This window comes from Cyanistes caeruleus, chromosome 9 (assembly GCF_971803275.1).
Source record: "Cyanistes caeruleus chromosome 9, bCyaCae1.hap1.1, whole genome shotgun sequence".
NCBI classification, from domain to species: domain Eukaryota; kingdom Metazoa; phylum Chordata; class Aves; order Passeriformes; family Paridae; genus Cyanistes; species Cyanistes caeruleus.
In genome coordinates, this window is record NC_141709.1 from 29,303,338 (window position 1) to 29,330,273 (window position 26,936).

Sequence of the window (26,936 nt, forward strand, 5' to 3'; positions counted from 1 at the left end):
TTCATGTGAATGTGCTTTAAAGATCAGGTGTACAAAGTTAAATCTTTATTTGGAGATTTGTACAGAAAAACAATCCTGTGGAGTAGTTAGAAATGCAGTCCTAGGCAAGGAAGTTATGTGCACAGAATGGTGTCATAAAAATAATCATAAGAAATCAGTGGATCCTCCTCAGTCCTGCTTTATCTCCAGAGACTCAAGGGGAAGCAGAAAGTGTTATTTGCCGGTGAACTGAGGGGGTCGCTTCTCCCTGAAGGCAGCCATCCCTTCCTGACGGTCTCTGGTGGGAATATTCTACATGAGGAAAAAAAAGGAAAGAAAGGTATGTTTTCCATTTACAAGTCTGATGTGTTTTTAAGTCCTGACTAATTTGGCAGTAATGGTCTAAGACTAAGATTGCATTTCTTTCAATGATAAAGTTCCATGTTTTGAAATTGGGGAAAAAAGAGACAGGGTTGTAGTGTAACTCACAAACAAAGCACCTCAGAAAAACCCCATAGATCTATATAAGAAAAGCATTTTCCATAATCTTCATCATCTTAAAAGATGCTGAGAGACACATTATATTGTAATACCCTGTATCGTTCCTTTAGCTGAGAAAGATGCACGCTCTCAAAACTTGCTGCAACGAACTACAGGAGAAATAGTTTTGAATTTATTAAACTAAAACCATTTGTAAAGCTCATTCTCTAACTAATGTACAGTTGTTCCTTTCAGGAGTGAATTCTGAAGGCAGTTTACCTGGGCATAACACATCCCCTCAATAGCCATCCCTGATGCAATGTCAACCTGGGAAGGAGAGGAAAGGTGTGAGGTTTATCTGAAGTACAGCCCTCAAAGCTACTTCATAACTCTCAAATCAATGAGAGCAGTCAGTCACTCTCAGTCATAGTAAGTGATCTTCACTCCAATATTAGAAGTACATGTTACTATCTGTAGAAAAAAAAAACCCTGCCATTTTAATTTTATCTTTAAACAAATTTTTTAAAACCTCTGAAATGGTTTTAAATGTCTGATATAAAGAAAAATTGTATAACTCATAACTTTATAATCAGTTCTAAACATTTTTACTGTAGTAATTTGTAAGAGCTGCTAATCTTTTCATTCACCTCAGTATTTAAACAAAAATAATTGTTACCTCTATTCCTTTGTTTATTGCCAGTTTTCCCATTTTCACAGCAAATGGTGCCTTTATTAAAAACAAAAACAAACCACAACAAATATTTTTAAATAATTAAATTAAAATTAATTCATAATAGATTAGTTATTGTATTATTATCATCCTAGTTCCAAATGACATTTTAGTCTACAGAAATTTGCAGTAAGTTATTAAGTATTTTTTAAAAAATCAATTTGGTGTTGTCTGCAGTTCACAGATGAACACGGTGTGAGGTTTCAATGTGTCCTGCAGGTCTGTGTGGCTGCAGCTAGGGGGTAAAACTGTCCTGTGGGTTAAGCAGATGGATGTTAGAACACTTGTTCCTACAAAAACTGCATTCACAAAAAGGAACAGACTTAAAGATCAGGAACCAAGACTTCAGTATTTCAGAGAAAGGAATTTCAGGTGTTTGTTCTCTCTTAAGGACAGCACAAATGCTGTCTTTACATTGGTCCCATGAACAATGCACTTACCTGGGGCAGGATTTCTTTAGCCAAAGTTAAAGCTCTCTGGTAAGCTGCATCTCCCTCGCTGTTCTGTGGCACTGAATGATTTACCAGCCCCATGGAGGCTGCCTGTTCTCCATCAACCTGTCTGCCAGTGAAAATGAGTTCCTTTGCAAGACCTATTCCAACACATCTGGGCAGGCGCTGGGTTCCACCTTAGGACAACAGGAAAAGCACCATTTTCCATTTCTGACAAATGCCCCAGTAGTATTTTGTCTCCTTATAAAACCAGAAGGCTTAAAAAATAAAGGGATCATATGTTTCTTTAATAACTACTGGCTGAATACATTAACATTTTTTGAGGAGTCTGAAAGGCTTCAGTATTTTGATAAAAAGGAAAAGGTGTAAAGGGACTTCCCTAAATTCAGAGTATGTCTGAGACAGAACTCTTGATTCATAGATCTCTTTCATGACTGTAAGATGCTACTTCTAATTTACCTTCAAGACACTTCAAGTGTTCAAGAACATACTCTAATGGCAAAATATTTACAATACAATACAGCTGAGAAAGTGAGATTTTATGAATATTAATGAAGGTTTAATGAAGGTTTAATGAAAGTTAAGATTTAATGAAGGTTACCTGCTCCAGGCAGAAGTCCTCGTGTGGTCTCAATAAGGCCCATTTTAGCTGATGAAGCTATTAAAAAATAAATGTAGGGTTAGCTACATTTTGATTTGTATAACTAGAAGTTTTCCAGATTGATCAATAAAATTAGAAACTGTCAATACTGAACTGGAACTCCATTTCTCCAGGTAGCCTGAAACTCTGAATAACTACAATACTTTCTCAATGTCTGTCTCAAGTCTGCATACCCCAGTATAGCAATTTTAGCTAGAAAAATGAACCTCAGGTCCCTGCTAGATGAAATACAATGGATGGAAGCATGGAAACAGAAGAAATGTCTTTCAACCCAAACTGATTTAAGCTGGGAAGGTTAGATCTAGCCAGAGTATATCTGATCCAGTATTAAGTTAACGATAACTATTCAATCCTACTAATAAATAGTTTTCTAGAGGAAACCTAATTTTACCTAAAAATAGGCTTTACTTTTTAAGCATAGGAACTACTTTCCAAATAGTAACTGAATGTCCAATTTCTGTACAACCTTCTGTTAAATTTCACTCAAGCTCCTGGATTCCATTAACCATCCACTGTCACGTGTGTAAATTCTCTTAAAAATACAGCCATCAATTGCCAGGAGACTGCTACACTGAGTAACACAAACCTGCCACTCGGAGGTCACAGGCCAGGGCCAGCTCCAATCCACCACCCAAGGCGTAGCCATCGATTGCAGCGATCGTGGGCACAGGCAGGGCAGCTACAGAAGAGAGCACAGATTGCACAGTTGTGTTCCACAAGTTCTGTTTCACACGGTCCTGCAATTTAAATCCTTATGTTCTAAAGCTTTCATAATTGTTCAAGAACTCGTTTTCTTCTGACACAAATTTACGGTCTGAAAACAGTAAAGATTATCTTTGTGCACTTCTCCTTTCTTAGTAAGAATGCAAAACATGCTTCTTCCATACAGAGAAGCTTGCAAACAGAAAGTGGTGTAACACAAACGGGATCAATCCTCTCCTTGCAAATCTATGGCATGCATATTCATCTGTTGCAGTTAAACAGCCAAAGAGAAGACACCCTCCCTAGGCCCTGTCACAATGTTCAGTTTTTGTGGTGCTTTTGTTAGCCAAGGCTCCTGAAAACAGGAACAGTAAACACTATTTAACCAGGTTGCCTCATAGGTGAGGAACTTGATGTATCTGGAGATTAGCTGCTTGATACTTTAACTACTCAGACAGCTGGATGCAAACTTCAGAGCTGAGCTAGTTCTCTCCTGTAACCACCCTGACTGCTTCTGTAATTTTTTTTAAATTATTGCAATTCTGATTGGTATTTTAGATTTGACTTCGGTATTTCATTTCTTCCTAGTGAGAGCAGAATAATTCATAGATAGGGAAACAAAATTAATTGCAGAAGTTCATATTCCTTTTGCAAAGAAAAAGGGAGGCAAGGGACTTGTAGATACAACCCCCGCCCTGACATTCCACAAATCCATTTAGCAAATCCATTCAGAGACTCAAGTCCGTGTTCTTAGGTCTCGGCCATATTTTGAGTGTTTCTAAACATGTACTGGAAGTAGAACAAACAACACAGAACCTGCTTCCCAAGGACTCCACAGAAGTGTGGAATAAAAAACCTAGAGCAGGTATTTATTACATAGGTATGTATGTGCTTTGTTGTGGATAAGAAATGCATCTTGTCCTTGGAGGGGCAGCAGGATGGTTGGTATTTAATTCTAATTGGATCTCTCTTTCTGGCATAAGCTGAAGCCATTTGGAAAGCTAATCCTAGGTGGACAACCTGCTAGTTATTTCCTCCTACATAATTTCTAAATATTTCACTAGGTGATCTAGATAAATTTTCCAACTGACATAATCCTTTACCTATTTCATCCATAAGATTTCTCAGTCTTCTAACAAATTCTCCAACTTCTGCATCATCCATCTTTGCACGTTCCTTTAAATCTGCTCCTAAATAAAGAAGAAAAAGGTTAGAATCTAGGAAAAGACATCTGAAGTGTTCTCTCCAGTCCCCCTCAGATGACAGACCATTTAAAAAGTCTTGAGATACAGCATTCCAGTTAAGTAAGGTCCATGGAAGTTGGAGTGTGGACATTTGGGCTGCAGCAGTAACGAGGGTGCTCCTCTGTGCCCTTTTGACAGATTTTTTAAAATTTATTTTAGCATTCATTACCAACTGCTTTTCTGCATGATCTGATTGGTGCATGACTCTAAGAGCCACCACATTTTTTGAGAAGAGTTTGCAGAGCCTTTGGCTACTCACCTGCACAAAACACTCCTTTCACCTGGCTCTTGAACACCACCACTCGCACCTGCTCATCGAAGCGGAGCTGTTCCAGGACACTGAACAGCTACAAGGGAGGGAGTGCAAACGAGAAAAAAAAAATGTAGGCATATGGATGTGTATATACACTGAAATTATAGCAAGTGCCTAATCAATGATAGAAGTAGTTTGGTTTTTTTTTCCCCTGCAGGTGCCAGAAAATTCATGGAAATCATGTAAGTGCAACCTACAGGTTCTTCCACAACAAATTCAGAATGACACATTTCCCCATCTCTTTTTTCCTTCCATTCAGAGATGAACCTTTGTTGCACCTAAAACTTCCCTTCCTGTCCAGGCATGAGCCAGACTTTCTCTAGGATGTGTTGTCACTGCTAAGGTGTGACAGTATGCTTTAAGACATTAACTTGCATCTGAGTTAACTTCAACAAATTAACTTAGATAATTTAAATAACCCAGATATCTCTGTCCACATCTGAGGCAGTAACTGTTACAATCTCTTTTTCTCCAGGTTCACCTGCCTTGCCCCAATGCCATCTCCCACTTCCCTTCAACATGAGTTAGGTTTTTTTTGATTTCCCACAACTGTTCTCAGTGCAGTTAGTTATTGATCATGGTTCCAAACACGCTCACAGGCCAGGCCCATACTCACTTCATTTACAAATACTTTTCCCAGTGAATTTCTCGCGTGGGGTCGGTTCATTAGGATTTCAGCAATACCTTAGTAATAGGAGACAATTTCAGTTATACTTCATTTAGTTCTCTGACACAGTAATTCAACTGGGAATAATATCTGCATATGCTGCATCTTCTCCTTCCTGAAAATGCATATAAAGTATGTTCTAAAACAATCAGTTATTTTAAAACTGGAGGTGGCACATCATGTCTACAAAATCCAGTTATGCAGATCAACTGAGAAATTCGGTAACACTGTAGAAGACTGTAAGTAAGAAGACTTTTAGAAAAGAAAATGAACAGGACATCCAAAAACTTTTCTTAGAATCACTGCAGAAATGGGGAAAAAACACCCCAAACAACAAACAAACAAAAAAGATTCATCTTAGGTTTCTCCTTTGAATGTTGCTTCATTTATTTTTTATTGTACAGTCTTACTGTGTTCAAGTACATTCCCTAGTGAAGGAAACCATCCTCTTGGGATTGCTGTTTGCATGTGAACAGCACAGACAGGTCACTCTCAGTTCATGTTCCAGAACCTTTTTGAAACTGAACTCCATTTAATTTCAACATTATAAGCTCATCAGCAGAAAGGAATTCACTCAGAGTTCCTAAGTCCAAGCAGAAAAATAAAACCACAACATCTACCTAGCTCTCCTTTGCACATGTGATTTGTAAATTATTATCCAATGGCTTCCGTATGCTTTGGAGAGAAAAAAACATCTCCTATTTCCTTGTCTGGACTTCTGCTCCCTTCCCAGGCCTTCACATTGGAAGATGCTGTTGCTGTGCTGTAGGTGCACAGCTGTACCTCACACCTGCCTTGGTCTTTCTGCCCTGCTGGAAAGTCTCTGTTGATCCCTCTGCCTATGGCAGTGGCCAGCTATCGAACCAGGGATGTGCCACATTGGAAATGAGACACAAGTGAACAGCGGGCACCAGCTAAGGAAATGTGCAGCTGCTAACTACTCAATGTCTTTGTAACCAGCAAAATACCAAGAACTGGTTATAAGCTCCTGCAACAGTTACACAGAAAGTAAATTCATTGGCAGTCTGAACCAAACCTCAAACTGTTTCGTGGCTCTCATGAATAAATGTGCACAGACACGTCAAGGTCCTGTCCCACCTTTATCACTGCACGTTAATGCTGTTAGAAAAATCTGAAGTATGCAAACCAGAACTTCTTACGTTGAGGTCTCCTGCACACAACTTTAGGGGAAAAAAGAGTATCTAGCTACTCATTCAGCAGCAGCGTTCTTGAACAAAAGGTTATACAGGGCATAACTGAAAGCAAAACAACAGTGAGCGCCCCGGGCTCGGCAGGGCTGTCACCCCCGCTCGGGCTGCGCCGCGCTGGGAACACACGGCCACGCTGACGCCAGGCCCAGGTGTTTCCACCAGGACCTGGCAGATGCGGAGCCGCACTCCGAGTCCCGGCACTCACCGCCGCCGGCCGCGCTCAGCAGCACCTCCGAGCCCCGCTGCGCCCCGGCCGCGCCCGCCCGGCCCCGCGCCCCGCGCAGCGCCGCGGGCACCGCCCGCCACAGCCGCAGCATGGCCGCTCCGGAACCGGCACCTCCGCCCCGCCCCGGGCACCGCCCGCCACAGCCGCAGCACGGCCGCTCCGGAATCGCCACCTCCGCCCCGCCTCCCAGGGGCAGCGGCCGGCGGAGAGGGAGCTCGGCAGCGCTTACACGGCCCGCTGCAGGGGAAGGGCTGCGCCTTTAAGGGGCGGGTCTATAGGGCCCGGCCCCCGGCCCCTCGCTCCGCCCCCGCCCGCTGGCCCCGCCCCCGCCGTGTCTGAGGGCCCGCGGGACGCGGCGGCGGCAGCAGTGGGGTCAGCAGCGCTCGTCCCGCTGTCATCGCCGTCATGGAGCGCCGGGTGTTCGTGGTGGGCGTCGCCATGACCAAGGTACCGCCGCCCTCCCCGGCACCCGTGTGTGCGCGGAGGGACGCGGTCCGCGCGAGGCCGGCCTCGGCGGCGGCCCCCGGCTGTGCCCTGTCGGCGCTGAGGGGGAGGTGCTGCGGGAGCCGCCCGTCCCCTCCCCGCCGCGGCTGAAGCCCCTCACGGGACGCGGTGGCCCCTCAGGAGCGCGCTGGCAGAGCCCGGTCCCGGCCCGGCAGCAGCGGCTCCGCGCAAAGTTCACCCTCGCTCGGGGTGTGGGGGAGGCCGGACCCCGGCCAAGGTGAACGTGGTGCTTCACAGAACAGGTCGATACAACAGCCTTGCAGCGGGCACAGTGTCCCCGTATCCCTGCAGCCGCTGGCCCAGGGCCCGTCCCGGGGCAGGGGCTCAGGGAGGTCAGGGCCCTGCACGGTCTGTCCTGCGGCGTTTCTGTTCCTGGCCCTTGGGCTGTGAGCGCACGGTTCGCCCCGCTCAGCTCCACAGCTCCCCGGGAGCAGGTGGTAGCCGGGTGGGCGTGGGGCTCTTCTCCCAGGTAACGGGGAAAGAGGAGTTGGCCTCAAATTTCCACAAGGCATGTTTAAGGTTAGAATTGGGATTAAGTAAAATTCCTTCACCAAAAGGCCTGTCAAACCCAGGAGCAGGCAGCCCACGGTAGTGATGGAACCATCATCCCTGGGGGGCTTCAAAGACACGAAGATGTTTTCACTTAGGAGCGTGAGTTAGTGCTGAATTTGGCAGTGCTGGGGTAATAGTTTGACTTAATCTTAAAGGTCTCTTCCAGCCTAAATGATTTTATGATTTTCAAAGAGGTACAGTAAAAGAACAATTTTTGTCTTGATACATGAATCTGAAGACAACTTGGCTATTTTCCAGAATAGTCAGAAACTCCTCCCCCAGCCACCTTTTAAATAATAACTTTTTGTCTTTTTGCTGCATGGGTATTTCTCCAGCATGTGATGGGATAGGGGAGGAATTGAAAGGTTAAAGACAATTCTGTTAATTATGTTTATTGGACTAGATCACAGAATGTAGTAATAGAAGTTATTGAGCTCACTTGTGATGTCCTCATGGAAGAGACAAGTAAAACCTGTCAGAGTCCATATTACATCCTAAGTATTTTGCAATGAAACCTTCTGGGACTGTATTGCTCCTCTTTGATTAACATTAAGGATGTAATGACTGCTAAAGTTTGTTATATCTTTTCACAATAACAGTCCACAGTTTTCTATGTGTGTAACTGTCAGTTCCCCAGTGCTCTGCATTTTCAAAAGTGAATCATCTCAGTCACCAATTGAGCATGACCTGAGGAGTTGTCAGTACTCTTTTCTCCTCTCTGTTAGCACAAGCACTATCAATCCAGCTCACAGACTTCTACAATGATCAGCTCACCAACTGTTTTTTCTTACAACCTTTGCTGTATAGGTTCTCTGTCTAAATTAACAAAAGGGGGCACTGCAGGAAGTGGTAAGGGACTGCTAAGTGCTACAAATGTCTGGAGTCAGGGAGATATGCAGAAGGAGGCAGCAAATTGACTTCTATATGCTATGACAGGTGTCATCAAATAATTTGTGGGACTATAAGTAGTTAACATGAGGATTTCTTTTAGCAGTGACACTTTCTGTTACTGATGTAGAATGCAAACCACATGTACTTGTGGTGGTCTCTAGTGAGTCACACTGTAAATGAAATAGAAATGCCACCTCTACTCCAGTGGTGAAGAGTAAGGTGTGATAAATTCTCTACAAAGAGAAAACATTTTCTTGTTACAAATAGGAGTGTAACAAAAAAAAAATGAAGTAGAAGGGAAGTATTAATCAAAGCTTCAATGAATATTATGTCACGTGTTACAATGAATTGGTGAAGATTGCTGTTATTCTCTGTTCCATCTACAGGCTTTGGACAGGTTTGTTGTCCATCTCCATAGTCATGGGTCTTCTTTAACACTGACCAGAAATTCCCCTCAGCTCCCATGAAATTGCACTTTTTTTTTTTTAAGCCATTGCAGGGTCTGGCAGCAGCACTTGGGAATTGTAAAGATTTTGTACATGCACTTTTGGGCTGATGAAATTACATTGTTTGCATTATTTCAAACTTATTTCTAAATTAAATATAAAGCTTTTAAATATACTCATTTGAGCAAAATGTGAATTAAATCTCACTGTGATTTATTCTCAGCTTGTTTTTCTTCATTTTCTCTTGTCAGTTTTCAAAGCCTAATGAGGAGAGTGTTGATTATCCTGAAATGGCTAAGGAAGCAGGTAATTTAGTAATAAAGCATTTTGTTTGATTGATGGCGCTTGTTTTAAGTGTTACAGGCAATATTTTTATTACACATGTGAAGGGAAAGCTACTGTTCAATAAAGAGATAAATCTAAAAAACAGATTTAAAACTCAGACAACTTTCACCAAATCCATAACTGACATGTCCAGGTCAGCCCTTCCAGGCTAAAGCCAGGATGGCTTAAAATATGATTGGATTGTATTAAACTTAAATAGTTCAATACTTACCTATATTATTCAAAACATACTCTCATTGGGATGAACAACCTTGGTGCATGAACACAGAATTAAATGAGTGAAATTTTCTGATAAAGAAGCTTGTTCAGAGTTCTAGATACTGTGAAGTTGCCCTTATGAGTATAAAATTGTCCTTATGAAGTACAATATATTAACCATTTGCACCATATAATAAGGAATTTCTACAGCTCTCATTTGTGAATAGGACTCATACATGCTACTCTAGATTTGCTTGTTATGGTTGTGAGAGCTGCCTTTTTTTTTATATCTTCAATTTTAAACTTTTTTTCCAACTTTTAAACTGTTTTTTTAGGCCAGGCAGCTTTAGCTGATGCTGGGATTCCTTATTCAGCAGTGAAGCAGGCGTGTGTGGGTTATGTTTATGGTGAGTATTGTTGTTTGATTGGGATATGACTTCGGTGACAACTGCAGACATCTGTGGATGTGTGGATAAAGTATGAGGAATGCCATGAATAAGCTTTCTATTAAGGGGAAATACATTTCCATTCCAAAATGATTTTTTCATTTACTTTCCTTCAGGTTCTCTATTAACAACTGAGGCAAGTGAAGTAGGGTCAGTCTGCTGTGATACCTAGAGCAGCTCCCAAGCCACACCTCTGAGACCCTTCTGTCCAGTCCAGTTATGTTCCTTTGATTCACAGCCTGTGAAACAGAAACAGGACAAGCTTCTGGTTTAAAATCTGAGGAGTTTCATCTTCTTTCTGAGGTTCTTTACTGTGATAGAGCCATACTCAAGCTGACAGCTCAGAAGTTCAAGTTTAGAGTTTAATTGGTAGCACTGCATGTACATGGCAGGATTTCTTTTTGTGAGCTTGTACCTTATTTTAATGTTGTGTTTCTATTTGAAGGTGACTCAACCTCTGGGCAGAGGGCAATCTACCATGGTCTGGGTCTAACTGGCATTCCCATCATCAATGTTAACAACAACTGTGCTACTGGATCCACTGCTTTGTTCATGGCCAAACAGCTTATAGAAGGAGGTGGGTTGTTTTGCTCTGTGCACCTAAGAGATTGTCTGGGATGCAGTAGGATGGTGTATGTGGATGTCCATGCCCTTTCCTGTGTCATGAGCTGTAAGAACCTGGTCAGTTCTGCCAGTTAAATGTCTCTCAATAATTGTTTGGAGGAGTGCAGAACAAGTGGCATTATAGTGCTGCAGGCATTAGATTCTCCAGGATGGAAAGAAGAATCTGCTGAAAAGCTTAGCTTTTTTTCTTTTAACTTGAAGTTAATACTTGTGTTTAACTAACACGTTTTTGGAGGGGGTGAGAGAGGGCAGACTGACAGACCATGCTTTGAACTGGCAGATCAGTATTTCCTCCTGTTTTTGCAGCTCCTTTGTGGACTTTGATACTTTCTTGCACTGATGCTGATGTTTCTGTAGTGAGAACTGTAGTAACACTGGGTATGATTGTTTAGCATTTGTAGCTGAGACATAAATGTTTGGTTGTCTATGAGAGTTGCTGTCAAACCCCAATCCTGTAGTGATCTTTCATTCTTAGGTATCAGTGTCTTTGTATCAATATCTTGTCCATCTTAATTTGACTCTTTCAAAAATGAAGGAGGAACGAAGAGCAGCTACTAGGTGTTTGTGTATGTATTTTGTAATGGAGTAGTTGATAGTACATAGTGTCATTTATAATCACATTGTGCTTTAAATAGCCCCACATTTTATTTTAAGGTTTGGCAGACTGTGTTCTGGCACTTGGCTTTGAGAAGATGGCAAAAGGATCTATTTCTTCAGGTGTAAGTGTCTGAAACACTTGATATGTTTTGTGTTTGTACATGAGATACACTTCCTCATTCTCTGAGATGTATTCTCAATAACACCTCTTGCTTTACTGTGTTGCTGTAGATGATGACAAAAGAAATCATTAGTTTGATCAAATAATCTTCTAGTGGGTTTTGTGATTCTGATGGCAGCTATGACATACTATAAAAATAAATTCTAAAACATTCCATGTAAAATTCACATGTCATGTTTGTTGTATTTTGCCAAGATTATGTTAAAGGCTGGGTTAGTGGGGAAAAAGGAAAATACTAGATGAAATACCGAAGCTTTGAGTAACTGAAGTGTCTTCCTCAAAAAACACAGTACATCAAAGAAGGATTCTGGGTCTTCTGGCCTGATGCTTACTCAGCTGACTTGTTAATACACTCTCCCAAAAACTAAGGGCTTCTTGACTTTTGTTTGTTTTTACTGTAGAAGTGTGTGGGGGTTTGTTTGTATTTTGCCTTAAGGCAAGCAATATTAGAGCCCATATGTCATTTAACTGCAGAACTGCCAAATTCGATAATATATTCAAGAGGTTTGGGTGAAAAATGTTAAATTTAGCAAGTGATAAAAATGAGAGCTATTTTTAAACATGCTTTATGATATTTTGTATAAATTCATTGAAAATACTAATAGAATATTAATTTTATCACTTGAAACTATATTAACTGTAGGATTTTAAGTGAGGCAAAAAATACTCAAAGTCCCCTGTTGAAAATAGTGACTGTGATAGAAATCATGTAGCAGTAATTCTTGCCATGAATCAGTGCAGTGGTTATAATGTTAAGCATTTTCTGCTTATTTACTATTTTTGTTGTACCTGGGAAATTATCAATACTTCTGAACGTGTCACTGAAGTGCAACATACTGTTCAGGGACTTGCTGAAATATTAGAAGAATCTCTCATTTGCTTGAAATCTGTAACAGTTTTGTGGTGATGTTGAAAAGTAAATTATTATTTACTTTGTATTTCTGTTTTCAGTTTGCAGACAGAACTAATCCTATAGACAAACATTTGGAAATTATGATAGAGAAATATGGCATATCAAGTGCTCCAGTGGCACCTCAGATGTTTGCAAGCGCTGGCAAAGAATATATGAACAAATACGGTCTGTTAAAATACATTTTTTTCATTGCCTTCTCTTTATGAAGTGATTTAAAAATAATAGGATTTTGTTTTAAGAAATAGTAGCATTAAGGTTGCATAACTCCCTGCATTTTATCCCTGTGCCTTAGGATAAGTACATGGGCGTGGGGCTGAACTATTTGGCAAAAGCTGTTGGGTATTTGATTTGGTTTAGTACCTAGTACAAGGCTGCTGCCACTGCTCTTTGCTACCCCCTGACCAGACAAGGGAATTGGCTCCAAGGTAACAGCCTGGCCTGTTGTGCATCTTTTATTTGCACTTTTAGACTATTATATGAAGAAAATATAAACTTAGAATCTAATATTTCACTGCAGCTGTTCACACTGATAGGAAAATGAGCATTTAAGTTTCAGTAATAGGATAATACATCAAATAAAATGCACTTGTTTTCTGTGTTTTTATATAAGTGTTAAATATGCAAGTGGGTTGTTCTGTCAGCTAAAATTCAGCCATGTTTAGTCGTCTTTATCTAATTTTGAAACCTCAGCTGAGTTCTAAGGAAAGTCTTCATAACAGTGTGTTTCTTGTAAAGATACTTGTAGGGGTCATGATTCTTATGACACAATATTTAAACTGTTATGTCAGCACTGTTTGAGTAAACAAAGTATTTCAACACAGCTTTCTTTCCCCTTTCAGGGACAAATCCAGAATACTTTGCGAAAGTTGCATGGAAGAACCACAGCCATTCAACCAACAACCCGTGAGTCATGTACTCTGCCTCTATAGTCAACATCTCTGGTTGTTAAAAAAAATTCAAGCACAACTAAGTAGTATTTTTGGAATATGTTCAGAATATTTTCAGCCTATGTTCTTAATTATGGAATGAGAAAATAAGTAAATTATTTTAGAAATATATAAAAACTAATTATCTATCCAGTGCCTTATACTTTGTAAAAAGAGCTCTATAGCTACCTATATAGTGTGATATTAATAGTGTGATATTAATATGTCTACTGCTCAACCTGAGATGGCATCTGTGTGTTTTCCTTAGGTATTCCCAGTTTCAAGAGACCTACACATTAGATCAAGTTCTGCATTCTCGCAAAATCTTTGATTTCTTGACTGTCTTACAGTGTTGGTAAGGAGAGGACTTTGCATTGTGAAATAGGTCTTGATGTTAAGACAAATATGGTAGGACATCTATTTAAATGAAGTCTGTTTGTGTGTCAGTTATAATTTACAGATTGCTTTAAGTAAAACTTTTTATAAATAAAACAAATGTGGAAACTCTGTCATGACCAAACACTAGATACTTGTTCTCAGTGTAATACAGTGAGCTGAAATAAGTTTTGTACTTTGGGGTTCTCTGTTCTTTTACTAATGTGCATCCATTGCTGTCAAGTGTTAATTCTTCTCTTCAGCTTTTCCTAAGCAGTCTTTGAGGGTGTATATATATTTGTTTATAGCCAAGTAGAAATTTTGATTTGTCCTAAATTGAAAAACATTAATGATACGTTTCTATTTCAATGTCATGATTTTCAAATGTCTGTTATAAATATTACTGAAAGTGTTCAGTAAGCACTGATGGAATTTATAGTTTCAGTGGTATCAGCTAAAGAAAGTGGGGTTTTGTTTGATGTTTTCTTGGTTTGTATTAAAAGATAAATCTATGGAAGATCAAGAATATTGACATTACTGATTTAGAACAATATCATCATTATTTTTCTTTCAATCAGTCCAACATCAAATGGTGCTGCAGCTGCAGTTTTGGCTAATGAGGAGTTTGTGAAAAGGCATAAGTTGCAGGCAAAAGCTGTGGAAATTCTAGCCCAGGTGATGGCTACTGATTATCCAAGCACATTTGAAGGAAACAGTTGTATGAAGATGGTAGGTTTACAATTCTTATTCCCTGGTATTAATTTGAGTGGTTTTTCTGAGGTTTTTTGTTTATAGTTTTGGGTTGGTGTTTTGTGGGGGGTTTTTTGTTTGGTTTTGGGGGTTTGTTTTTTATTTTTTTTTAGTACCTGCAAGTCCTAGTGATGCTGTAAACATTTTTGTGTCAGTGAGCAAACATATGCTTTGTGGTGAATATAAAATTGATTTTATTTGAAGAGATATGGAGTAATGCTATCAGAAACCTAGCTTTTAACAAATTATTTATGGGCTGATTTTTAAACAACTTGAACAGCAAAAGAAAATTCCTTTCATTTTTCTCTTTATAAAAGTAATGAAATTTAAAACAATCAGGTGGATCTTGGTAACAAGACAGCTTGAGGATTTGTTTCAAGGCTGTTGTTCTGAGTCAAGCAAAAGGAACAATTTGGGCTGTGATCAAGGTTGAAGAAATAGAGGATATTCCCCAGAAAGGTTTTGCATGCCAACAATAAGCCTTAGAATGTGTTACTTCTTTCTAGACAGTTTTTATTGTATGAATATCAAACTGTGACATGTGATGCATTAAAATAAACCAAAATACCTTCTCCTTCTTTCACAGACAGGATCTATAGAAGCGCAGTTAAAATTAAGTGTAAAAATTTAACTGTGAGCTGTATTTCTGTAATGATATTGTAACATAGAATTTCTCCTTTTTTTTCAGGTTGGCTATGATATGACTAAAAGAGCTGCAGTAAAATGTTTTGAAAAAGCAGGGCTGAAACCTACAGATGTTGATGTGATTGAACTTCATGACTGCTTCTCAGTTAATGAGTTAATCACCTATGAAGCTCTGGGACTGTGTCCAGAAGGTAATAGCAGCAATGGAGATAATTGTTCTATTCAAATGGAAAGCACCAAAAATGCCCAAATTAAGAACACCTGTGATCTCAATCTTAGGGCCCTTTTTTTGGAGCTGTATTCTATTATAATCTTATCCCAAGATTTCCCTCCATCTATGCATTTCCTTTTAAGAAGATAAAAATAGGACAAGAATTGCCTGTGGGGGGCCTTAGCAAGTCACTGATCTTTGAAACATCTTTGCCTCAGAGTTGTTGGCAAATTGTCAACATGCATCTAAAGTAAACTGTGTAACTGTGCTCAGTCTGTCCAGATCAGTTTAATGTCAGTGAATTTGCTGAATTTACAACAGATTCAATGGCCATGAAATTTAGCTCTGTGTAAGTAAAATCATTAACATTTTCTACTGAAGAGGGTGTTTTATGATTTCAAATAAATAATGCATTGAACTGCTATTTCAGTTCATGATATATTTAAATTCTAAAAATATTCTTGCTTTGCATAGATTATCACCTCATATAATCTTTCTTTAATTTGTTTAAATTGTGAGAAAATACCATATTCTGGCACTAGGTGGTATATTAAGTCTGAGCTTTCTTACTGAAACAGACATTTATGGAAGTCCAGGAAGACTTATGTGTTTGCCTTTGAATGTTTGCTTTCTACTGTCATTTTTGCTGTGTTCTTATGGTATCTGCAGCAAAAATGGTGAATGTTTGACATATTTAAACAGGTTACATTAAGCTCTTTAGGTTCATTCCTTTAATTGATGCAGAATAATCCTGGTGGTACTTGTCTATTTGATTAATTAGCCTTGTGCATGGTTATTTAATAGTGCTGTTCTCAAAACCCTTAGTCAGTCTGGCCTTAATATTATATGAAACTTATCTTGGAATGATAGTCTAATCAGGCATAAAGATTAATGAAATAGTACAAACCACTGTAGATTTAGATGGGCAAATCTAATCTGGTATTTTCATTTAGTGGCACCATGGAACCATCACAGTCTTTTTTAGACTTCATTGTTAATAATGTAAGCTGAAGAAGCTGGTACAAGAAGAAATGGGTAAAAGCCTGCTTAAAAGGGAGAATTGTCTGTAGTCTGCAAAGCTAAATATTTCCAAGCATTAGTTTTCTGAGTGGTTTTATTTACTATTTTAATGTCTTAATACAGCCCAAGGTACTGTTAGTTGGCCTTTGTGGCAAGGGCTTGTGGTGTGTTCACCCTCCAAGTCCTGGGGGTCACAAATTACAGCTAACCAAAACCATAATTATCACTGCAGTTTAATGAACAAAATATAAATAGCTTCATTAAACTGATTATATCATAATGCTGTATATACCAACAGAACAATTCAACTGCAAATTAAAAACAACTTTTGTACCAAATGCTTCTCTTCCATGTTATGCTTCCGCCAGTGGTATGAGCATGTCTCAGTGTAGTTTGGCTAATTTTTGCTCTTTGTGAAATATGAGCTGTAACATTTCCTAGGGTTTGACTGACATGCAACATCTCTGGTAAGTTACAGCAGAACTGAAAAATCACTTACAAATAATAATAAAAAAAAGAACATTTTTCTTACATAAAGTACTGTTTTATAGGAAGAGCATGTGACCTGATCGACAGAGGAGACAATACTTATGGAGGAAAATGGGTTATTAATCCCAGTGGTGGCTTGATTTCCAAGGGACATCCTCTTGGTGCCACAGGTATGCAAAACCACTTCATTTAATCACACCTATTAGATAAAAGATCATTATCATTAGATAAGAGATACAGCTCTTGAGCAGGCAGGGGTTTACCACCTGTGCTTGACACATGAGGGCCTTAAAGCTTCTTCCCAGTTTTCTTGCCAAGTAATCCAAGTGTTGGGGCAGGTTAACACAGCCTAACCTTTCCTAAATAATTGCTCAGTAGTACAACTCCTGAATGGTATTTGAGTAACTATTCTAATATGATGTCATCCTTAAAATTCTGGTTTTGGAGATTTATAGTGTCTCTGAATAGCCTTGTACCATTGTTAGCTGTACTAGAAGCCAATTTTATTACGTCAAAATATTTATCTGATGTTTACAACAGAAACTCACTTGGTCACCATTTCCTGCCAACATAGGTTTTCCCTTTTTTTTGTTTGTGTTTTTTTTTTCTTTTTTTAAACTGCTGTGCTTGTTTCTAAATTAGCTGTCTCTTGGACAAATGTGTTAGGATTTTTTGAGATCATTCACCCTCCTTGTTTGGAAATGAGAAGCTGTCAGAAAACTGGAGAAAATGAAACTTTGTAAAACACCAAAGCTTAATCTAAACAGTTGTAACAGTGAGATACAATATGCAGTTATGTGTGGGGGCCAGGGGAAGTTTAGGAAACTTTGGGGGAAAAGGATTCCCCCAAAATAAATAGGGATAAATGATGCTGTGGGTATCTGTAACAGGATGAGAGTACTGCATTGCCAGGTTTGTGTTAATTTTTGTCTGTTACACAGTGATAAAAGCAGAGGCACTTACTGGCACTGCCATGGGATAGAGGAGTCAGTAAATTCTCCAGCCTGTCAGCTTCATTTCCCTCGGAAACAGTGTTAAGGCCAGTTACATGCTAAACAAGGGTCATGTAAATCCTCTTAAATATTCAAACTATTCCAGGGCAAGCTGCACCACAGTACACATTCTCTCCTCGAGGCTGAGAGAATATGAATGAAACCTGTTCGTTCTCATCTGTGACTGGAATTTTAAAACTCCTTAACTCCTCTTCTTCATAATGTTCTAGTTGGCAATGTGTAAAATTCAGTGCATGAAATGCAGATTCCTTGTCTGCCTTGTCCAAAGACCTGTGCAATTGTCCGGGGGAAGGGATGGGGGAAAGGAGAAATGTGTGAGGAATGCCCAGAGAAGGGCAATGGAGCTGGGGGAAGGTCTGGAGCACAAATCCTGTGAGGAATGGCTGAGGCAGCTGTGGGGGACTCAGCCTGGAGAAAAAGAGGCTCAGGGAAGCCCTTCTCACTCTCTCCAACTCCCTGAGGAAAGGTTGAAACCCAGACAGCCAGAGACAGGATGAGCCTCAGTCTGTGCTAGTAGAGGTTTAGGCCGGACATCAAGAGGAATTTTTACACAGAAAAGGTGGTTAAACATTGGAATGGGCTGTCCTGGGAGGTGGCGGAGTGTTGAAGGAAAGATTGGCACCCAGTGCCAGTCAAGTTGGACTCGATGATCTTGGAGCTCTTTTCCAACCTAATTAACTCTGATTCTGTGCGTGCGGTGGGACCCTGACAGCAGAGAGAGCGGAATGGGGGGGGAGACTGAGGGAGAGCATAATCGGAGAGTGTCAGGCTTGCGATGCAAAGGGCTTCCCCTTCCCTCGGGTTTCCCAAGGACACCCAGCTCACTCCTGGCAGCTCGGATCCCTGGAAGTTTCCTAAATCCCGTGTCCCTCGCGGCGTGGCGGGGGAGGCGGCTGGCTGACGGCGCGCTCTGCGCTCGATGTTTCAGGGCTGGCGCAGTGCGTGGAGCTCTGCTGGCAGCTGCGCGGGCTGGCGGGGCGGCGGCAGGTGCCGGGGGCGAAGGTCGCGCTGCAGCACAACCTGGGCATCGGCGGGGCCGTGGTCTTGACGCTCTACAGGATGGGCTTCCCCCGGGAGAGCAGGTGAGCCGGGGCTGACACACGCCGGGGCTTCACCCGGCACGGGGAGAACCGCGGGCTGCACCGCCAGGCCTTCCGGAGCGCTCAGCTGGGGCAGAGCGCAGCTGGCCCAGCCTGGATGTGCGGCTTCCTGTGCCCTCCAAACTTGGTTGTTTTAGAGTTATTGCCGCTGCTCAAGGAGGAGACTGCTCTGTAAACTAAAACACCCAGCACGTGTAACTCCTTGCAGTACTTGCAGCACTGCAGGTCTGTACTGAGGTTAAAACTCACACGCTCTCGTGTCACACTGTGCACTGAGAGTAGTGAAAAGCTCCAGTTGGCTTGTAGAAATGGCTCATGTGATTGTCCGTAAGGAAGAGTAATGCTCGGAGGAAAAAAGCCACCAAACAAATTAAAACCATTCCAAGAATAAAACAGGCCACGTTAAAATGAACCAGTTGAAATTATGGATCTGCCAAAACCAACAAGATATCCATGGGAACAGAAAAACCACTGCTTTCACTGCTAAAATTGTTACTGGTTTAGCTCTATGAAGGATTGCTTTCAGCCTTGTTTCATGTGATATTGTAATTCCTTAGAATTCAGATGTGTTACTGGCCACAGAATTTGCACTTGCAATTGTAGCCTGTTTGAGAGTGAGAGAACACTGCTGTGAAGCTGTCTGCACTCTGCTATAGCTTGGTGCTTAAATGGACAGGAATTGAGAGGAAAGCACTTAAAATTTGTATTATTCTGGTATTTCAGGGAAGACTTACAATACAGTTCCCATTACGTTTTCACTCTCAGCTTTCCTTAGAAAGACTGACCTGCTTATTATGGACATTATAGGTTTTAAAGCTCCATCCCAGTTCTTTATTTTGTCTGAAAACCTGTGAACAGCAGAATTTGTCATATGCTGGCCTTTCAGAAATAAGCATACCCCTCTCTTCTAGCTCATATTTCTGACATCTGTTTCAGCTAATTGTGAACTGTGCAGTTCCTGGGAGGTGACAATATAACCTGTGGAAGAGGTGATGAGAGAAGCCACTGACCTTTGATGGGCTGCAGCAGTGAATTTTTGTAGTGTCAGGAGTGATAATTCTGTCTCTTTTTTTAAATCCATAAGAAAGGTTTTACCATGTGAGAGAAAGAAAAGGAAAAATGTCTTCTCAGGGATTCTCTTCAAACATGCTCACAAAATCAGTGGGTGTTGGCACAGTTTTACATCTGAGGGTAAAAGACTCTTACAGGGGGTACACCTTTTTCCATTGCTTTGAGTTTTGTCTTTAAAAATACTGTCATATTATGGAAAAAGACTGTTGCTATTTTTATATCATCAGCCTTGAGGTCCTGCTAGAAGTAGTCCTTCCAGTCAGTGAGAGCTTAAGTTTCATTTACTATGGGTCATTTCACCTTCACTGGTGTTCAGAATTTTAAAAATACTTTCTTAAGTACAACTCAATCAACAGAAATCTTAGCAATACTCATTTCTTACACAAGAGAAGCTTAAAACCCTTTAGTTCTCCCAAAGGCTCTGTGTGGGAGATCCCTGACACAGGGAGTTGCACCAATGTGTGTCAGACTTTGGAATGGAACAGTGTGGCTGATGTGCTCAGACACCCCTTATGTAACTGAGATGATGTGCATTGTGTAATTAAGGGAAAGGTGGTGAGCCTCCATGTTTATGAAGATCCTTCACACCAGTTCCTTTCAGCAGTGGACATACAGTTAATCACTGGTTCCAGATCAAGCCTGTGGCTTTAGTAATAGCTGGCAAGAATGTGCATGAAGGCAGCAGGAATTGATCGTTTTGCATTAGTTTTTGAAATGGTTCTGCTTTTTGTTTGGTGGCTTTTTCTGAACCTTACAGCCGTGGTTTATTGGCAAAATGGATGTGTCTCCTTCGGACAAGACTGTGCCCACTCTTGCTGCCCTGTCACACATCTGCAGGGCAGTGCCAGTACCACCTCAGTAAGTTCCAGCAACATTTCTTGAGCAATTCTGTCACTTTTGCAGTATTGAACCTCACCAGTTTTGGACTCTGCTGCCAAGAGATGGTAATAGCGGTCAACATGTTTCTCCTGCTGCTTGAATTCACATTTCTTTGGATGTTTCTCTGCACTTTGGCTCTGTGTGCCCTGCAGAAATCGAGAATTGGGTTCTGTGTTGTTATCAGGCCATGCAGGGTGATTTCTCCAGAGTATCAGGAATAAGATTAATGATTTACTTTCATTATAAAATTAATCTTCAGTTTATACACACGGAACACCCAGATACCTGGAGTGAATGTAATTCAAGCTGTCAAGAAAGCAAGCTTCACTTTGATACCAGAGTTGCTCTGTCCTGCTAAAATGTTTCTTGCTGGTGTTAGGCCTATTTGTGATCATCTGAAGATACTGAAAATGTGTTTTAAGTGTTTAAATTAATGGGGTTTTTGTTTCAGCAACAGCCGTATTGCGGCTGTGCCTCTCAGTGCAGCTGTTGATGGATTTAAGGCACACCTGGTCTTCAAAGAGATTGAAAAGAGGCTCCAAGAGGTATCCGACTACTTCTTTTACCTATGAGAGATTTTTAATGGATAGCAGAATGTGTGTGAAACCTGTTGGGAATGTATTAGCATCCATCACTTCTTCAGGATTGCTCATTGAAACAGATGTTACAGATTTGGATTTTGCCAGAAACTTTTAACACTGTGCCATGATTTTAAATTACTTTTTTTCCAGATAGTTCCTACTTGCATAAGGGTATTTCAGTGGAGGCAAGTCTAGACTGTATGTGAGGAGCTAACTAGCCAAAGAAACTTTGTTTTAGGTGCTTGCTTTGTAAGTGTGGTTAGAGGAAGAAATCACATTTTGTAAAACTTATGTCAGGACAAGGCTATTAGGATTATTCTTAGTTTAGTAGATTTCAATATAGTCATAGTTTCAGTTGTTTGTTTAGATTTTTTTGATGGTTGTTTAAATGATTCCTAATGGGGGGAATATATATTTTTATATTGGTAGAAATGGTGAAAGTTTTTTAATTACTTCTGTTAAATTAAGACTAGCTGAAAATTATGTTGAAGTAAATTACTTTCTTATTCCATGGTCATTACAGGAAGGAGAGCAATTTGTCAAGAAAATTGGTGGAGTCTTTGCCTTCAAAGTAAAAGATGGTCCTGATGGGAAAGAAGCAACTTGGGTAGTAGATGTGAAAAATGGTAAAGGCTCTGTGGCACTTAATTCAGGTCAGTGCTCTTGCATTATGTCATTGCAGAACACACGTAAAACTAATGAATATAGACTCATGTTCTTTTCAGGCTGTAGTGACCTTGAGCAAAATTTATGTGGAGCTACCTTAATTTTAAACTTTTCTCATTACTGACACTTCTTATCCATGGTGTTTCAGACCAAGAACTAAACATCTTCTATTCTGAATGTGTCTAGAGATAATAGTGTGTTTTCTTAGAGGCTACAGGCAGATCTGTGATATGATTTCACAGGAATTGGAATGGAAAAAAAGTGAAAATAAACCTCAGGGATTTTGTTGTTCTCACCTCTTAAAATTTGGATCAAAAATGTAATTTGTAGCTGTTTCTTCAGTTGCTTTGTTGGAGACACTGGTAAGCAGTAAACTGGTTTGCCTTGTCAAGTTACTTTTCCTCTGCAGGTAGTTAAGCAACAAAAACTTGATTGGTTTCAGTGCTGTACCAGCTGACATAAACTTGAAGTTCCATTTTGAAAACAGCAGAAATAAGAAACAGACTGGGTAGTGTTGAGGAACCCCATAAAAATATTGAAAACAGGGGATTTGTACCCTTGCCATGAAAATGTCTTGTTTCAAATCTGAAGTCACACACCCTAGTAATGAAAATGAAAAAAAAAAAAACGAAGATGAGAGGCAGTCTTCAAAATCTGATATATCCATGAGCTTGCATTACAAAGTTTTAATGAAAAACATGACAGGGGATTTGATTCAGAAATTCATTGTTATGTTATTACAAAAAGAAGACCACAGTCTTCTGTTGCATGGACAATAATTTATTGAAGATTTCAATCTAATAATAAGATGAGTGTAGGAAAGGATGTGTGCAGGTTTTAGCCCTTTGATTTATGTATCAGTATTTATATCAGAGCTTATTAAAATAATTTTCCAGCTTTTAGTAAGAAGATCCTAGAAACTTCTGTACTTGAATTAATTCAAATGAGTGCTTTTAGAATGCACATGTTGTTCCCATGGAAGGAGAGGGCAGGAAATGCCTGAAATGTCAGTAATGAATATCTTCAGAGAGTGTCACAGGGGAAAACTCATCTATTCCAAGCTCATCTTCATGCTAGCAAATATAAGCTTGATAAAACTGAAAGATGATTATCGGTGCTTGCAATGAACATCCTGTCTGGATACAAGTAGATTATTATTTATTTTCAAGGAATTAATTTGCTTAGCTTCTCAGGAAGGCCCATCTTTCTTCAGTGTTGGGGTGGTCTGTGCTACAAGGTGGCCCAGCTGCCTGTTGGCTTTGGGTGGCCTCTTGCTGCTATTTTTTAATGGCTCTTACTTGTACATACTTCAGGTACCATTTGCTGACCTGTGGTCTGAAGGGATGCTCCACATCGTTGTAGCTCCTATAACTGTTTAATTTCTCAGTTTGAGTCTTTGTTCAACTCCTGTCTTGCAGATAAGAAGGCAGACTGTACAATCACAATGGCTGATGCTGATCTCCTGGCACTCATGACTGGCAAAATGAACCCTCAGACAGTAAGTGCAGCAAAGATGATCTGATCAGGGAACTGGGTTGATTTGTTTTGAATGTGTTTAAGTTGAAATAATTTGAATATTTTCATCCAAAACTGCCATGGCTGATTTGAAAAATAACAATTAATGGTGTGCTCTGAACAAATTGGCCAATGTGAGATTCATCAAGAAGGACAGGGATTTATGTCAAACATCCTCCAGGGATATGTCCTATGTTATATCCCAGAAGGAGATATAATAGTGCTTGGTTTGCAAAGATGAGGGGCAATCCAGTTTTTGCAACATGCCATAAGAAATAAGGAATGTGGGCCTCTGTTTGGAGGGCTTTACCCCCAAAGCTAGCATTAGTGTAAGGTGTCATCTTGATGCTGAAAAGTAGAAATTGAGGAGAGCATCCACTGAATGTCTGTGATTATTTGTAGTTGTTGAGTGGGGAGTTTAGGGGGTTTTGTTTGGTTGGTTGGTTTCATTTTTTTTTTATTCTTCTGTATGCCAAAAATAGTCATAGTGTATAAGTAAACCAGATGTTTAAGTTAATTTTAAGTTTCTCTGCTGTGCCTCCAGATTTGAAATGCTCTGGGTAACTGTTTCATGATTTTGGTCTGGTAATCATGGGGTAAATTTTGCAAACTGAAATGTGTCTAGTAGGAGTTTTAAGATAAAGTACATTAGAGAAATGTTGTAATATACATGTAGAAAATTCAGAAGCAACTTCAGCTTTACAGTTTGGATATTTTGGTGCATGTAGTTTATCTCCCTACAAGGTCTGGAGGAAAAAATCCAAATTTTCTGCATGTCTGCTTCACAAAAAAGATTTGTAAAATTGAATTGATCAGGAACAAAGCCAGTTAAGGCTGAGGAGGATTTGAGCTAAGAAATCAGTGTGGCATCTGCTGTCACTGTGGCTTTATTGTGTGCAGTTGAAATAATCAGCTTGTCTACTATGAACAGTCACCACCCAAACATGGGGTGCTCTGCCTGCTCCAGGTACAGACCCATGCTGTGACAATCTTTAAGAAACAAGCAAATTCATTCTCTTTAGGTATCACAAGTATGAGAATAAGAGTTCCTCAGTTTACTGTTCTACAGTCAGACAATGCATTTGTTGCTGGATGTGAGGTGTGTGCAAGAACTGTTGGAATTACCAAACTGCTCATCCATAATAACCCATAACTGTCTGGAGGGGTGCATTTGGGATAATATATTGTATTGTATTTCACAGAATCTTTCTTTCTTTTCAGGCATTCTTTCAAGGCAAATTGAAGATTTCTGGGAACATGGGCATGGCAATGAAACTTCAGAATCTACAGCTTCAGCCAGGCAAAGCTAAACTTTGAGCTCAGTAAACAGTCAGTACTTGATATTCTTGACAAAAAAAGTAGAATAAAACTAGACATTATCAATAATATGGCACAGGCTGGGTTTGATTGGACCTCTCTCACCTAAATTCTGTGGTTAGAGATCTTAATTCTCTTAACAATTTCCATTGGTTTCTCTATGGCTAAGCTTGAGGCACTAACACTTACAAATGGTACATGGTGAGGCTTTGTGACAGCTTTTGTTCTAATCAATGTGGACAATTTTGTAAAAATTTGAGCTGAATTAGGCTGCTTACTGTTGTTGAGGTTAGTTGGAAGGAAGGAAAGTTATAAATAGTTTGGCCTATCAATGGAATGAGCATTTTTAAAGACTGTAATAGCAGGTCATACAAATGCTTTCAGACTTCCATTCTAACCAATTTGCTGCTGCTTACATTAAAATGATCTTGTAAAGGGGATCTCTAACAACATTTTTTTAGAATAGGTTTTAGGAATTTGCTATAAAATACTTTTCTTATTACTACTTTGGAATTAAAAAATAAATAAAATATCCAGAAGTAAGCAGGAACTAGAATGCTGCTTTAAGGTTCACAGGATTTGATAATACTTCACTTTGAAAACAGATTAGATATGCCAGGAGAGCAGAGAAGGAATATAATCAGTATGTTACCTGTTTTCTCCTGGTAAAATCTGGTGTTGATCATGATGAAATTCTTGTCAGTTATGTAAAAGCTTTTAGTTCTGTTTTGGGAAAATGTATTCTGGTTGGAAGTTTAATAGAAAATTAAATATACTTTTCCTGTTCTTCTGTGTGTCTCTTTCTCAGATTTATAAACATGGATTTCACATTAATGTACTGAATTGTTTTATTCTGCTTGTTAGAAAGGGCCCCAGCAGGCATACACTTTTTCCTCCTCAGGCATTGTCAGTACATCATCCATAAACCTTATCTCAGTCCAGTAGACACATCTCACATCCTCACATACTTGGGCTATGACTGAGGAACTTACACTGAAGCTTTCACTTCTCTGGCTTAACTGAAATAATAATAAAAAAGAGCAAATTCAAGCCAATCATTCTGCCTTCTATTGGGAATGGTGACAGATTGCTGAGCAGTAGGAATGGCTCTACTGCATCAGACCAAAAATCCATCTGGCCCACTGGATTTTCTCCTTTGAAAATACCTTGGATATTGATACCTTGGAAGGAAGATGAAGATGGCCCAATCATCTCTTTACTCAGATTACTTTCCTAATTGCCACTGATTGTCATTTATTTTTTCCCAGCTCACAAATTTGAGCCAGAAGTGGTTATGTCTGGATTGTCTTTCATGAGTTTGTCCAGTCCCTTTTGGGATCCTTGGACAGCTTTTTTAGCATGGATCATGAGTTTCTGTACCTACACACCCTGTAGAATTAAACTTACTCCTTTCTATCCTATACATTGCAGTTTTATGCCTCTTAGTTGTTGGGGGGCTTTTTTGGGGGACTTTGTGTTTTACTGGAAGAACAGTGAACAGAGCATTCCTGGTGTTCATATTGTTGCCCTGTCACCTTCAGACTTCACAGCTTACAGAGAGGTCATTCTATTTAACTGTGTCACATGGACAGACCTTTGTAACCTTCTGTCCATCCAGGTATCCTTCCTGTATGCTGCATTCCAGTTGTCCTCTTAAAAAGTTTTCAAGACACAAGAGCATTTTCTGCCTATGTTTTTCTTTCCCCAGTTGCTTTTCTGACTGCTAATTGTTTTGAAGTGATGTTTTCTTAGATCTCTTAAAACTGGGGGCTCATTCCTTTCATATTAACTCAGTGCTTATTTCTGCACTGTAAATCTGAAATATTTTAAATTGTTCTATATGCATTAGTTCATTTGTACTGAATTTCAGCTGCCTTTTACTGCCCAGGAGCTCAGTCTTCAGGCCTGGTTTACTATCTGGATTAAACAACATTTGTGACCCCACTGTTCATCATCTTTTCCAAGGCATTAATTTTATGTTAATTAGGACAAATATGGCATTGTTCCACTGTAAAC

At 39.9% G+C, this 26,936-nt stretch overlaps 2 protein-coding genes across 2 annotated transcripts; one reads left to right on the forward strand and one right to left on the reverse strand.

Annotated features, from left to right (window-relative positions):
- Positions 1 to 23: 23 nt before the first annotated feature.
- ECHDC2 (enoyl-CoA hydratase domain containing 2) lies at positions 24 to 6,798 on the reverse strand. The gene is made up of 10 exons (XM_086842174.1): positions 6,645 to 6,798; positions 5,178 to 5,245; positions 4,508 to 4,595; positions 4,108 to 4,194; positions 2,889 to 2,981; positions 2,243 to 2,299; positions 1,630 to 1,817; positions 1,136 to 1,186; positions 739 to 786; positions 24 to 291 (listed from the first exon to the last, which is right to left on the reverse strand). Exons 1-10 carry the CDS (start codon positions 6,754 to 6,756, stop codon positions 214 to 216), a joined length of 870 nt encoding a protein of 289 aa, XP_086698300.1. The 5' UTR covers positions 6,757 to 6,798; the 3' UTR covers positions 24 to 213.
- A 3-nt stretch (positions 6,799 to 6,801) lies between these two features.
- On the forward strand, positions 6,802 to 25,706 carry SCP2 (sterol carrier protein 2). The gene is made up of 16 exons (XM_086842173.1): positions 6,802 to 7,112; positions 9,310 to 9,364; positions 9,937 to 10,008; positions 10,493 to 10,624; positions 11,326 to 11,390; positions 12,401 to 12,527; positions 13,202 to 13,265; positions 13,557 to 13,643; positions 14,242 to 14,392; positions 15,102 to 15,249; positions 16,841 to 16,948; positions 18,720 to 18,873; positions 21,293 to 21,386; positions 21,946 to 22,075; positions 23,507 to 23,586; positions 24,825 to 25,706. Exons 1-16 carry the CDS (start codon positions 7,071 to 7,073, stop codon positions 24,918 to 24,920), a joined length of 1,605 nt encoding a protein of 534 aa, XP_086698299.1. The 5' UTR covers positions 6,802 to 7,070; the 3' UTR covers positions 24,921 to 25,706.
- The last annotated feature ends 1,230 nt before the right edge of the window (positions 25,707 to 26,936 follow it).